A 14,997-nucleotide genomic window follows, 5' to 3' on the forward strand; every position below is an offset into this window, starting at 1 on the left:
CCAGCATTGTGAGAGGCCAAGGTGAGAGAACTGACTGAGCCCAGGAGTTCAAGACCAGCCTGTGCAACGCAGTGAGACCCTCCTCTCTAAAAAAAAAAAAAAAAAAAAAAAAAAGAAAAGAAAAAAAAATAAGATTTTTGAGTTTTTCCAAAGAAGAATATGCAGTGCATTTGTTAGCAGAAGAAATACTCTGGCGGTCTTGATGTGTAAACAGAGTTGTGGGTACCATTTCACCACAGCTGCTACCCTGAAGCCAAAGGACTGAGCTGCTCAGATCTGGAAGAAATCTGAGCCCCATTTCCAAGAAGAGAATTGCAGAATTTTATAGGAAGAAGTGACCTGATCCCTGTCAAAGGAAGCATTTTAAAATTTCACCTAAAGTTCTAGGACAGTATAAAAGCCAAGCAATTTACCATTTATTTTTAAAAGGTGATGCTTTTGGTAGGTTGCTTTTTTTGCTTTTCTTTTTTTTGGTGAGTGAAATGGGAGGATTCATTCCTAAGAGCTGCTGGAAAAATCTTTAATTGCTAGGCATGTACTTTTTAATAACAGCTTTATCAATAATGTGGAGGTTAGAGTCCCCTGTTTTCAACAAGCACTTGTTGGCAAATTTCAGGATGCCAGAGAAGCAGCAGAAAAAGCAATGGCCAAATGGGTAATGGTCCAATTCAGGCCATGCCTCCCTCAAGAAGCCCAGCCTGGTAGTCATCCATCTTTAGATGGCAAAGCTGTCCCATCTGAACTCCCCTCCCACACTCCATCTCACAGCCAGCAACCTTGGTTTCAAACAACAAAAGGCTGCTTTGGGAAGCACACAGTAGGGCTGGTCTACCTCTCTGAGTGGCAGGACGACCTTACAGCAGCCATCTTCTCTGCTGGCAAAGCAGATGTAGCTGTCAGAGGTGAACATCCGCCCTGCGGTGTGACAGCGACTGAACGGCGTCCAGAGCGAGCAGTCCACGACCTCATGCAGCTTCTCCTTCCTGGGCAACCTGAAGAAAGCCCGGAAGAACTCATTCTGTGCTCTGGCTTCCAGGTCCCTTGGGAAGGGCGAGGAAAGAAGAAGAAAAGACAGGAAAGGTGAATGGACACCCAAGATTGCAAAGGAAAATACTTTTACTTTTTTATTTCATTTTATTTTTGAGATGGAGTCTTGCTCTGTCACCCAGGCTGGAGTGCAGTGGCACGATCTCAGCTCACTGCAACCTCCGCCTCCCAGGTACAAGCGATTGTCCTGCCTCAGCCTCCCAAGTAGCTGGGATTACAGACATATGCCACCATGCCCTGCTAATTTTTCTATTTATAGTAGAGGTGGGGTTTTGCTATATTGGTCACGCTGGTCTCAAACTCCCGACCTCAGGTGATCCACCTGCCTCGACCTCACAAAGTGCTGGAATTACAGGCGTGAGCCACTGCACGCAGCCAAGAAAATACTTTTAAAGCCACTGGCACAATCTGTATTTAAGTGAGTACAAAAAGGTACCATGCACGTCCTGTGCTGGCGCACCTGGGCCACATTCTAACTGCAGGCTGACCTTCAGAACAAGGATGCAGGACAGACATGCTGCCTCTGCACAGAAGTGATGTAATAAACTCATAGGCCAAATAAGCATTCCTTCCTGGTTTGAGTAACACTGAGAATTACCAGAAAAACAATTGCTTAAGAAGCCAAGTTTCAAAAAGTTTGATAACAAGTGGTGAGGAGGATGTGGGGACCGTACTGCACTGCTGGAGGGAATTAACACAGTGCGGTCACGTTGGAAAACAGTCTGGAAGCTCCACAAAAGGCTAAATGTAGACTTAACACTTGACCAAGAAATTCCACTCCTAGGTAGATATACCCAAGAGAATTGAAAACGTACGTTTGGCACACGAATGTTCTTAGCAGCATTATTTATGATAACCAAAAGGTAGAAATAACCGAAAGGTCCATTGACTCACAAATGGATAAACAAAAGATAGTGTATCCAAACAATCAAATATTGTTCAGCCAGAAAAAAGGAGTGAAGTATTGATGTGTGCTACAGCAGAGATGAACCTTGAAAACATAATACTGAGTGAAATAAGACACAAAAAGATGACATATTGCCTGATTCCATTTATATGAAATATCCAGAATAAGCAAATCTCTGGAAACAGAAAATAGATTAGTGATTGCTCAGGGTTTGGGGGAAGAGAGAAATGGGAAGTAACTGCTCATGGCTACAGGGTTTCTTTTTGGGGTGACAAAATGTTCTAAAATTGATTGTGGTGATGGTTGCACAACTCTCTGAATATGGTAAAAACCACTGAATGGTACACTTCTAAAGGGCATATAATAATTACATGGTATGTAAATTAAATCTCAAAAAAAATTTTTTTTTAATTTAATGTGGCTGGGCATGGTGGCACATGCCTGTAATCTCAGCACTTTGGGAGGCCGAGGGAGGCAGATTGCTTGAGCTCAGGAGTTTGAGAACAGCCTGGACAACATGTCAAAACCCTGTCTCTACAAAACAAAAACAAAAAACCACAAACATTAGCTGGGTGTGGTGGTTTGCACCTATGGTCCAAGCTACTCCAGAGGCTGAGATGAAAGGATCACTTGAGCCCAGGAGGTAGAGGCTGCAGTGAGCTGAGATCGCACCACTGCACTGTAGCCTGGATGACAGAGTGAGATCCTGTCTAAAAAAAAAAAAAAAAAAAAAAAAAAAAAAAAAAAAAAAAAAAAAAACAGTTTAAATGTATGTCTGACACACAGTAAGTAATCAATAAACATTATTATTATCTTTTTAAAAAAATTTTTTTAAGAATCTAGGTTGGGTGCGGTGGCTCACACATCACATCAGTATCAACAAGAGAGAATGTTGATAAGGAGGAAAGAAGGATCCTAACCTCCAGGCAACCCCACATATCCTGATTTTTGGCTCTAAAACCAGTAAAGAAAGCAGCCAAATCACAATGTTTGAAAATATTGATCAATTTATGTCATACTAAAAAATTCTAGTGGGGGGAAATTCCAACATACAGAGGCAAAGATTTTTCTCTGGCATTTTAAATAAGAGTTCTTTATAAAATAAGGATGAAATTAACACTTGCTCAAAGTCAGCAATATGAATTCTTGGCTTTCTCATGTACTCTGTAACCCTGAAAGAGACTCTCTGTATCCCATTTTGATGGCTACAAAATGGAAACAATGTCTGAATTTTCTGCTTCAAGGTATCCCTGTGAATCTAAAATGATGCCCACAATATGGTAAAAGAGAAATTAGATTAGGCATAGCACCTACAGTCTGATTCCTACAGTGTGTTCCGGTATCCAAGGCAACTAAACCATTTTGTTCTACCCAGTGCACCTGCTGCCTCAGTTCAATTCCTTAAAATTTCCAGACAGGGATGTGTACAAGGACTTTATCTTAAGTGTTAATAGTGATTGTCTTTGCATAAGTGGGACTTCCACTTCCCAATTTTATTTTGCTTACATTTTTTACATGACTACATACTAGCTTAAAAAAAAAAGTTAGCTATTTTCTTTAGAGAAAAGTGCAACTTTTAAAATGTTACATAAATGCCATAAATGCAAGATAGTAAACTCTCAACTCTGGAATCAACTGCACACAGCTCAATTGAGCTTTTCAGATATGATTTGGTTGTGAGGCCCCTGAGATATGACCTCACCTCAACCATGCCAGGCTGGACTCCCAGACACACACCTTTTCTGCAACCCCTTCTAGGTCTCATGTCCACCATCATACAATTGACTTACAAGCAGCAGCCATCATACGGAGATGGCACAATCTATAGAATTTACCATGAAGCCCTCAAAAAGAGAAGACACACACATGCCCAGAAAGTCCTCTGGACACCCAGAGAAATTATACAAGTTCTACAGATCACAATGGGTCCAGTTCCTGGGGGCCAAAGCTGCAGTTCCTTAAATACCTGATACAACGTGGACTGCTGTTTCCATAGATGAATGAGCTTTCTCTAGAGAGGAGCTGGCAGGACACAGGAAAAGCACCATAAACACTCTAACAGTTCATGCACAACAGGAATGGAAAGCAAGGCCCCTCAAGAGGACCCCAAGTTCCCCAAGCTGACTATGTCCAATGCATTTAAATTGGAAAACTTCCATCCTTGTCCTTGGAGCATGCTGGCCATGCTGGCTTTGATGAAAGTAAAATCAAACTTTACTCCCTGCACTTATCTTATAAACGTGGTTCTAGTTGCCAGTGAGTTCACCTGTCAGTCTTCCTTCCTAGCTGGGCATTTCTTTCCCCTTAAGTCATGGCTGATGTCAAACTGAATACATGGTGAGTATTCAAATCACAGAAGTTTGCACTGGGCCACCAGAAAGGTGGGAGGACTTATATTTATATTTATTTTGCCCCGAATCCCTCCAATTAAGAATAAGGTGTTCCAGGCAGGGCATGGTGGCTCACACCTGTAATCCCAGCACTTTGGGAGGCTGAGGTGGGCAGATTACCTGAGGTCAGGAGTTCAAGACCAGCCTGGCCAACATGGAGAAACCCTGTCTCTACTAAAAATACAAAAATTAGCTGGGCATGGTGGCACGTGCCTGTAATCCCAGCTACTCGGGAGGCTGAGGCAGGAGAATCACTTGAACCCAGGAGACAGAGGTTGCAGTGAGCCAAGATTGCGCCATTGCACTCCAGCCTGGGTGACAAGAGTGAAACTCCATCTCAAGAAATAAGGAAAAAAGAATAAGGTGTTCCGGTATCTGAGGCAGCTAAACCATTTTGTTCTTCCCAGTGCACCTGCTGCCTCAGTTCAATCAGCTTCTCTTCTCTGTGGCTTCAGAGCAGCCTGGGTACGCTGCACACAGTCTCCATTCCCCTTTCAGGGCTGTCCTCGCTTTCTCTGTAGACATCTGTGTTTTGTACATTTGGGTAGCCAGAGACCAGAAACCTCAAGTTACAAAAAAGTAAGCAGCACAGGGGACTTTCCTAAGATCTGAGTTAGTTTCCTTCCTTCGTATTAGAAAGTTGTCTTCCAATTTCACCATTAAATATGTATTATATACAAGATAATTAAATTTCCAGTATAACTGAGATGAAGATGTAGTGACTTTGAAAAGATGAGAAACCAGCTCTTTATGAAGTTCACAATAAGACCATCCTATCCTTTAGGTCTGTTTCAAAGCAGTTGTTAGTTTTGATGCTAAATATATCAACTCCTTTTTCTGAACAGCATCAGAAACAAAGCCATTAGTCACAGCCTGCTTCTCAGACTTTCCAGTACTTCCTAAGTGCCTTCATTTTTCCTCCATAGGGAAGAACAACAGACATTGGTCATGACCTGACATTCACAAGGTGGTCACACAAGGCTGTAGTTCACTGCAGAAGCACCTCTATGAGGATGGAGACAATCCCAGCTACTCCACCTACGCCTACCATCCAGTGCCTGCACACACAGGCTAAAGCAATCACTCTAAGAGAGAGCTACAACTAAGACTAGCAGGGGAAAGTGCCACCTTTCTTTTCTATCTTTTTTTTTTTTTTTTTTTTTTTGAGACACAGTTGCACTCTGTTGCCCAGGCTGGAGTGCTGTCCTGCAATCTTGACTCACTGCAACCTCTGCCTCCTGGGTTCAAGGGATTTTCCTGTCTCAGCCTCCTAAGTAGCTGGAATTACAGGTGCCCACCACCACGCCCAGCTAATTTTTATATTTTTAGTAGAGATGGGGTTTTGCCATGTTGGTCAGGCTGGTCTCCAACTCCTGGCCTCAAATGATCAGCCCCCCCTCGGGTTCACAAAGTGCTGGGATTACAAGCATGAGTCGCCACGCCCAGCCCAACCACCTTATCTTAACACATGCCACTGATGAGGCTGTAACTAAGTAAAGAATAAATGTGGGTCAACCCAACTCTGGAACAACAAACTTCAGATTTGTTGCTGAAGCTGAAATTAGTATGTGCAATAGTGCACAACAACTATGCAGAAGATTCTAGACTAGGTATACATTCTTTTAAAAAACTCAGCTTAACCCCTAAGAGGACCCAAGGAGGTATGTAGTTCTTTTATTTCTCTGCCAATCCAGAATTATATTTGTCTCTCCTACTTTTGATAAAGATGTATCAAAATAGGTTTCTGTTTCTCTCTCTCTTCCCATTGACCCTCTAGAATGCTTTAGAGAGAACCTTGTCTGAGCTACATGCCAACTGTGGCTCCCTCCGGTCATTCAGCACACATACGAGAGCCTACTATGTGTCAGCAGGCTTAATGCTGCTTCCAGGCTTAAAGCTTCCCCAAACTTAGGCTGTGCGACAGGCTGGGGCAGCTTGGCACTCCCATGCTCAGCATGTAGGGACTTCCCATCTGTGCACTAGACAGAAAACGTGGAGCCATGGCAAAAACCCATCTCTACTAAAAATACAAAAATTAGCTAGGCGTGGTGGTACCTGCCTATAATCCCAGCTACACAGGAGACTGAGTCAGGAGAATCACTTGAACCTGCGATGTGGAGGCTACAGCGAGCAGAGAATATGCCACTACACTCTAGCCAACGCAACAGAACAACATTAAGCCGCTAATTAATTAATTAAATAAAATCGGGGAAATATCAAGGTTTCAAGATAGAAACAAGGCCAAATCCATGTGCTTTTCCTCAAAGCCCAAGTCTGTGCATAAAATATCTCCTTTCTCAAATGTGTATTCACTCAGAATGCCTTTCCTCTGTTACCCTACAGCAGTCCTAAGGAAATGTGGATGACGCTGCAAAGCAGCTGCTGAGACACAGGGCAGCCCCCTGCCACTAGGCGCACCTGGCGGTCAGGCGCCAGCGCAGGCAGTCAGCAGGAAGGGCCCCTTATTCCTTTGGAAATCTGTCTGCACTGAGACCCTAAGAGACCAGGACCTTGACAACACAGGGCATCTATAAGGCTCTCTGACCCTCAGAAAAAGGCTCCTCCCTCCATCCTCTTCCACCCATCCTGTACTAGAGAGAGAACCATGTAAGCCAACCTGCTGACAATCACTGAGCAGCTTGGGGGCTGGGGTTGTGGAGGGTAAGACGTGGCTCTTCTCTTGTAAGGTATGGGCTGTCAGGCTGCAGGAGCCCCTGGGAGATGTCTAAAGTGGGCCAAGAGGACTCTGAGGCAGAGGAGGGCTCAAGCTAGAATCAGAGGGATGAAAAGTCAAATAAATTACACAGAAGTGGTCCTAGTGGGAGCCAAGGGAGAAGAGCAGGAAAAGGGGTGAGTAGGCGGGAGCAGGGGAAAGGGGAAGGCCAAAGAGGGTCTGAAAAGCCAGCCAGACAGGGGAGTTCAGAACCAGCAAGGCCACGGGGGACCAGGGTTCCCTGCTGAGGACACCTGCCTCTGGACAGCGGCTATTCATCTTTACAAGCCAGCAAAAAGAGCCCACCTTGTGGGAAACGGAGTTTCCATTTACTACACCACTTTAATTCAATTCTCCTCCAGCATCTTCGGCCAGTCAAAACAGTTTGTAATTAGATTTAATGAAGCCCATCACTCTCCAACCACCCACACCCCCACAAAAAATAGCCAAATACACTTTTTTTTATCCCACCATTCCCAACTTTGAGATAGATCTTTTCCGTTTTTAGATTTCAGAATCTATCACCTTTTTTCTTTTCTGCTTCCCTTCCTCTGTTCCCTCTGTGGGCATCTCCTTAGTCGCTCTGCCCTCCTGGATTCTGTGGCTATGATATGGGGATCCCTGGCCCAGGGCCTCCCCTGCCCCTTGTGAGGGCTGAGCCCAGTGACTCCCACGTCTGGCAACTCCCACGCCTGGCAACTCCAACCAGCCCAATCAGCTGGGGGCAACAATGCACCCCAACCCTCCCTGCTCCCAGGGGAGCTACAAGCAGCTCCACACCATGTCCATAAATCCTGTTGGAGTGGCCACACATGGCAATCCTGACTAATCGGCAATCTGAGGCTCACCCAGCTCGTGACCCCAAGGACACCTTTCTGCAGCCATTATCTGGGAAGGGAAGTGAAAAGAGACCAACCAAAGAGAGCCAGGGAGTGAGCCTGCAGAGACTGTTTTCCTCAGCTTTCAAATCTAGGCTCTCCTGGCAGGGCTTCAAGTAGACTGAGTCATTACCTGTTTATACCCACAGGCCCACATCTCCATGACAAACACTATAAATGAGAGCTGGCTGGGAACTGGGAGGCAAGGTACGTGCCTTTCACTTTTCAAGAAAGCTGCTGAACCTGCAGTCAACTGCTTGGCCCAGAAGCCTGCAGCCCCACCACAGGGCCAGCCCCACGCACCTGCAGGCACCCTGGCAGCTCAGCCCTGGCCAACGCCGGGCCATTTTTAGCCTTTCCTCTCCCCTCTTCTTTCTGAATAGTTCCCAGAGTAGAAGACAGAAGGGGAGTGTCTTGCAGAATCTCCCAGAATTCTGGAATGTAAATGAAGGCTGCCAACTTGATGGCTTTTCTCTAAAACCAGTTCTCTTCTCACAAGAGTTTTGGTGCTAAGGACCTTCAATGTATTCTTTCCTCCCTTCTACCCAAAACCAAAACACCCCATCTGGAAGTGAAGCTGTGCCAGGCTACCAGTAGATTTGTGAGGAATCACCTGAAATCCCAGTGCTGTGGGGCTGGTCAGAACAGCTGCTAGCAGGCCTCCACCTCCCGCAACTACACGGTTGCACTCACACGTCCATGTACCCCATGCACACAGGGTGAGGGGCAGAAGCTTTAATTGGTCCTCCTATGAGTCGTCCAGCAACTCATGCAACCCAGGCTTGTTGCTTCAGGTCTTCCTGCAACTGCGACTTTTCCATTTTTAACAGATAACTTTATAAGCTGCACTAAAAGGACTCAGATACAGGAGAGAATGGCACCTGCTGGACTGGGCTATCTTACTTTTAAAACAGATGCTCCTAAGATGGAGCCAGAGAGACCATTATGGGAAGCCTGGGGCCAAGAGGGGCAGAGTCCAAACCCCAAAGGACACTGCCCCAAGTGTGCCCTTTCACAGGGGGCAATGAGCACCCCCCTCACCCTCCATCTCTCAAACTGTCAGATTATCAGAGGTGACACAAAACCATGTGAAATTCCTTGGAATCTTAACCAAAAACATGAAGAGCATTTGTGTTTGATTTTACCAAACTTGTGACTACACGTGATCTGTTTCAAACAAATGCACACAGCAGGAAGGGGCTTTGAATTCTTTCTGAGTACATCAAACCCTCAGCATGCCGCTGCTCACAGGCCATGAATGAAGAGACACTCTCGCCCCCACACATTGAGAAAACACAGAGGACAGTGCATGGATTTATATTACTGCTGAACACTAAATTTAGAGCTTTGAATGATCTTAGTGGCATATCATCCAGCCCGAGTATGGAAGATTAAAGCTCAGAAAAATCATGTTTGAATGTCAGTATTTGTCTTTTTGCAACTTATTTCACCCAACATAATGTGCTCATGATTCTTCCATGTGGTAGCATGTGTCAGGATTTCCTTCCTTTTCAAGGCTGAGTAATATTCCATTGTGCAGCTCACATTTTAGTGATGGCTTCATTTCTTGCTAGACAGTCAGGCTGCTTCCACCTTTTGGGGATAGTGAATAATGCTGCTGCGACGTGGGCATACAAATAGTTCCGAGCCCGTGCTTTCACATCTTTAGTGTATATACCTAGAAGTGGAACTGCTGGATCCTAGGATAATTTTACCTTTAATTACTTTTGCACCAAGATAAAAAATAACTAGTGGTTCTTAAAAAATTAAAAATAAAAACTTTGGATAATAAAGTTGAGCTTCCTTAAAGCAACAAATAATTCAAACAACTACCTCACAAGTCTGTAGGATTAGTATCAATTTGTGGCAAACAAACCACACGCTGTACTGGCTATACCATCAGTGAGGCATATTTCTGATGACAAAGTGGTACCAAAAATAGGTCCAGCTGTCCTGAAAACTTTTTCTACAAAGTAATTGCCTATGAAAAGACAAAATGTCTAATGTTCACTAGCAAAGCACAGCATTCCACAGATTTCTATTATGCAGCTACCCATACTACATTTTCTAAAAGTATTTTTTATGAACATCAATTTTGAAATGATATCTGAAAAAGAGGTAAACTAAATCCAGAAATCAAAGTCCACTGAGTAACTGAAATGAAGGATCATCACTTCTGTCATATCTCTGTTAAGATTAACAATACAAGAAAATCTGAATTATGCCACAGAGAAATTTAAATCTAACATAATCAAGGCTAACAAAAGCCCGTGCACATGAGGGCTGGGCATAGCTCATGGGTACCCTGTGCAGGTTGCTGACACTCTAGAACAGGCACCCTCACCTCTTGGTGATCTGGCTCGGCTCCTGCAGATCAGGGTCGAGGTCAAAGACCTCATTATCCAGCAGCCTTCGCAGTGTCACGTCGGCCAGCTGCTCCATGACCTTAAACACTTCATCCAGGTTCAGGAACATGGAGAAGTCGCGCTCCTTATTCTGTGTGGTGATTCGGATGGTATCCGTCAGAAAGACATTGGACGTTCTTTCTAATTTCTGGATATCAACCCACGGAACTACGAGTTTAACTATAAGAGAAAAGGGTAAAATACGTATTATACCATAAAATTTGAGCCAAATTTGAGCATGTCAGCAAGCAAATATCCAAAGTTTTCCTTAGGCCAATGTGCAAATGCCTTTTAAAAAAATCATTTAAGTTCAGGGGTACATGCGTAGGTTTGTAATATAGGTAAACTCATGTCACGGGGGTATGCTGTACAGATTATTTCATCATCCAGGTGTTAAGCCTGGTAACCATTAGTTATTTTTTCTAATCTTCTCCCTCCTCCCACCCTCCCCCCTCAAGTAAGCACCTGTGTCAGTTCTTCCCCTCTATGTGTCCACGGATTGTCATCATTTTAGCTCCCACTTATAAGTGAGAACATGCAGTATTTGGTTTTCTGTTCCTAGTTTCCTAAGCATAATGGCCTCCAGCTCCATCCATGTTCCTGCAAAGGACATGACCTCATTCTTTTTTATGGTGGCACAGTATGCCATGGTGTATATGTACCACATTTTCTTTAACCAGCCTACCAACGATGGGCATTTAGGTTGATTCCATGTCTTTGCTATTGTGAATAGTGCTGCAATGAACATACGCGTGTATGTGTCTTCATGGTAGAACGATTTAGATTCCTTTGGATATACACCTGGTAATGGGATCCCTGGATTGAATGGTAGTTCTATTTTTAGTTCTTTGAAGAAACACCACACTCCTTTCCACAATGGTTGAGCTAATTTACAATCCCACCAGCAATACCATTCTGGACATAGAAAAAGGCAAAGATTTTATGCCAAAGACACCAAAAGCAATTCCAACAGATGCAAAAATTGACAAATGGGATCTAATTAAGTGAAACAGCTTTTGCACAGAAAAAAACAAAACAAAACCAAAAAACCATCAATATAATAAACAGCCTACAGAATAGGAGAAATTTTTTGCAAACTATGCATCTCACAAAGGTCTAATATCCAGCAACTATAAGGAACTTAAACAAATTTACAAGAAAAAAGCAAACCACCCCACTAAAAAGTGGGCAAAGGACATGAACAGACACTTTTCAAAAGATGACATACATGCGGCCAACAAGCATATGTAAAAAAGCTCAACATCACTGATCATTAGAGAAATGCAAATCAAAACCATAATGAGATGCTACCTCACACCAGCCAGAATGGCCATTATTAAAAAGTCAAAAAGTAACAGATGCTGGCAAGGCTGTGGAGAAAAGGGAACACTTATATACTGCTGGAGTAAACACCTTTAAACCAGACGAGGAAAGAAGAGCACAGACCACTTGCCAGCTGTTGGTCAAAACCCAACTCATGTTCTAATGGCTTTCTTAAACATATAAGTAAAACTTCCCAAGTTGCTGGCTACTGTTTGTTTCAAAGGAACACTATTCTGAAATATCAAGTTAACAATGTATATCTTTCTCAAGAAGATTTAAACTTCAACAGTTATGCAAAAGTTTCTGAATCTACATAAATTCTGGTTTCAAATAATATGGGGACCAGGGAAGGCTTTCTGGAGCTGACAAACTCTAAACAGAGTTTTGAAGGATGAATAGGAGTTTCCAACAGGTTAAGTACAGAGAAAGGAGAGAAAGCCAGGTGTACTTTGAAAAGCATTTCAGAAAGAAGGAAGACAGGGATGGCCAAAGTTAGGTCAGAGCACACTCCAAGGTGCAGAAGGGTTGTGCAGATAGGGTGTGTATCCTAGAGCATCAGAACCAAGGCTGGTGAGCTGGAAAGGGAAGGGAACACCACATGCCAGAGGCCAGCCACAGGAGACACTCAAGAAGAGCCCCTATAACTGGTTCAACTTGAAATATAAATAAAGAAAGAAGAAAAATTACACACTCACATATGCAGCATCCATACTACTCAACATGAGCACTTGAAACAATACTTGGTTCTGGAAGAAGTTTCCGCGGGAATGACTTTTTAAACATTCAGTATACAATTGACACTTGTGCCTTCTCATATGTGAGCAGTGACTCACTGCATGAATCTCAAGGGGATAAGTGAAGAATTCCCCTTCTGTAAGCGACTGCATATCCAGCCAGTCTTCCAAGGGGCAGTCCTGACCTTCAGGGCTGGGAATTTTTGTTAAGAAGTAGAAATATGTTCTACACGTTGAGAAATATTCAGCTATCAGGGATGACACTCTGTTTTCAAAACACAATCTATAGCAATTGAAATCCTTTTGTGGTTAAGTAGAAAAAGTGAATTCTCCAGATCTAATCCCTTGATAGCAGTAACATATGTAAGGAATCAAGTGTCACCTGATGTCATCTCCACCATTTATTTAAATCTGTTCAGCTCTTCCTGTTAAAGGCCTTTCCTGGGAGCCTCACTGAGTCCCCAGGGCCAACTTTATGTGAAAGAGCTTGCCAGGCCTCACTTACGTTCCTTGCCCAGGAAGAAAGAGTAGAAGCAGAGATGGTTGATGCTGAGGTACAGCCAGCCCTGGCGGGGCACCCTGCCCTTCCAACAGCAGCAGGAGTAGTAGGTGACCAGCTTCTCCGCCTCAGGGAAGTTGAACCTGGCCTCGAACTTCACCAGGGCTTCTCGGAACTTCTCGGGTTCTTCTTCCTGCTCGGCGAGCCTGCTGCTGGTCTCCTCGGCTATCAGAGCCTGACACACACAAAGATGACAGTTCCTGCTCAGTGAGCCAGCAATGGGAAGGCAGGGGTGCAAGAGACAGGAAGCAGGAGGGACTGAGGCGCACAGGCCCCTGAGAAGTGTGCGTTGCTTCAACGACAGACACACCTGACGAGGAGAATAGCTCAGCCGTGTTATCTATCAGCCACCCAGACACACGGCTGCAACAGAAAAAAAAGGAATGGAGTCGGGGTCAGAAAACCCAAGAATCAGTCTCTCACTCGGCCACTTACCAACCATGACCCTCTGGGCAAATCATTTGACTTCTAATCCCAGTTCTCAAACAAGCAATCATTTTCTAAATCCTCCCTACAGGGATATGAGTATTAAAAGACTGGTTCAAGCCTGTGAACTTGCTGTATCAATCCCAAAGAACTACCTAAGTTTGAGATAAAATTTAGTCCTTTAAGTGTCCAGGTATGGTGACTCACACCTGTAATCCCAGCACTTTGGGAGGCTGAGGTGGGCAGATCACTTTAGGCCAGGAGTTCAAGACCAGTCTGGCCAACATGGCAAAACCCCATCTCTACTAAAACTACAAAAAATTAGCCGGGCGTAGTTGTGCGCCCCTGTAATCCCAGCTGCTTGAGAGGCTGAGGCACAAGAATCACTTAAACCCCAGAGGCAGAGGTTGCAGTGAGCCGAAATCGTGCCACCGTGCTCCAACCTGGATGACAGAGTGAGACCCTGCCTCAAAAAGTCTGTTGAGAAAAACTCATGAAGGTCTTCCTCATTTGGTTCAAAAATGTTGGTATTTAAGGCTACTACATGCCTGACTGTGGCTCACTCTGTAGTCTTAAATGGACAATGGCCAAGGTTCCCAAGGTCATAAATAACCTCCAGAGCCCTCAAGTCTATGGGAAAAGAAAGCATCTAAATCTACAGATTTTTTGCCAAAAATGAGTAACAACTAGTATCCTTCATAATCTGGGGTGGCGGTAGAAGGGCCTAGAATTCAAGCTTGTGGCCTATTTGTTCTTAATTAACAACTCATTTCTAAGATCAGGAATCTAATTTCCCATCCCTGGGAGCTCACTGCAAAATCCTTCCCTGAGAATATCTTCTTAGTACCTCCACATGAGCAGCTATTTAGGAACTCCTGGGCCCCAGGCCTCACATATGCTATTTGATTGTAAAAATATATTTATAATTCAAGTCCCAGCTACTCAGGGGGCTGAGGCAGGAGAATTATGTAAGCCCAAAAGTTTGAGGCTACAGTGCACTATGATGGTACCTGTGAATAGCCATAGCAGTCCAGCCTAGGCAACACAGCAAGATCCCATCTCTAAATATATATATATATATATATGACATTTATTTTTATTAACATTTCCCCTTTTATAGTAGGTATGTCTCATGAAAAGCTATGTCCTTCAAGACAAGACTACTTTTGGGGTATTGTTGTTAAACACTGCACTATTATATAAGCTATTTTCAAAATTAAACCCGAGCATTGACATTAAAATAACAATATAATTTAAAATTATTTTTAAAAGAAATCCGGAGGCTGGTGAAATTTCATGTGATTTTCATTTTCTTTATTTCCCACATTTTATTTAACAAGACATTATACATTAATGAAATTCTAGTTAAGAGAGATGGATATTTTTGAAAGGCATATCTAATATATAATGAGTGCTGAGTCTCCCCTTGCCCTGGAAATGAGGCCTGGAGGGGTCTTCATGAAGGCTCTAGAGCAGACAGGCGGCAGGCATAGCTGCAGAGTAGGAGTCAGTGGCTCCTGGTGCAGGCATGAGGGTGGCCGTGCAGAACCCTGCCTTTCTTGGGGTATGGTTTCGGGTTACAGGCACAGCTTGAAACAGGTATTTTTTTTTTAAC

General features: G+C 43.8%; 1 protein-coding gene across 3 annotated transcripts in view; it reads right to left on the minus strand.

The window, feature by feature from the left end:
- Positions 1-14,997, minus strand: part of TBC1D8 (TBC1 domain family member 8) — a 132,988-nt gene that overhangs the window by 28,702 nt on the left and 89,289 nt on the right. For all 3 annotated transcript variants that reach the window (XM_032255477.1, XM_032255476.1, XM_032255478.1), the window contains exons 4-6: positions 12,903-13,131; positions 10,280-10,520; positions 833-1,040 (exon numbers count right to left, since the gene is read on the minus strand). In XM_032255477.1, coding sequence (XP_032111368.1) covers positions 833-1,040; positions 10,280-10,520; positions 12,903-13,131 — 678 coding nt within the window. The remainder of the gene's footprint in view (positions 1-832; positions 1,041-10,279; positions 10,521-12,902; positions 13,132-14,997) is intronic.

Source organism: Sapajus apella, unplaced genomic scaffold, assembly GCF_009761245.1.
Source record: "Sapajus apella isolate SASKATOON/1434 unplaced genomic scaffold, GSC_monkey_1.0 scaffold89, whole genome shotgun sequence".
Classification (NCBI taxonomy): Eukaryota; Metazoa; Chordata; class Mammalia; order Primates; family Cebidae; genus Sapajus; species Sapajus apella.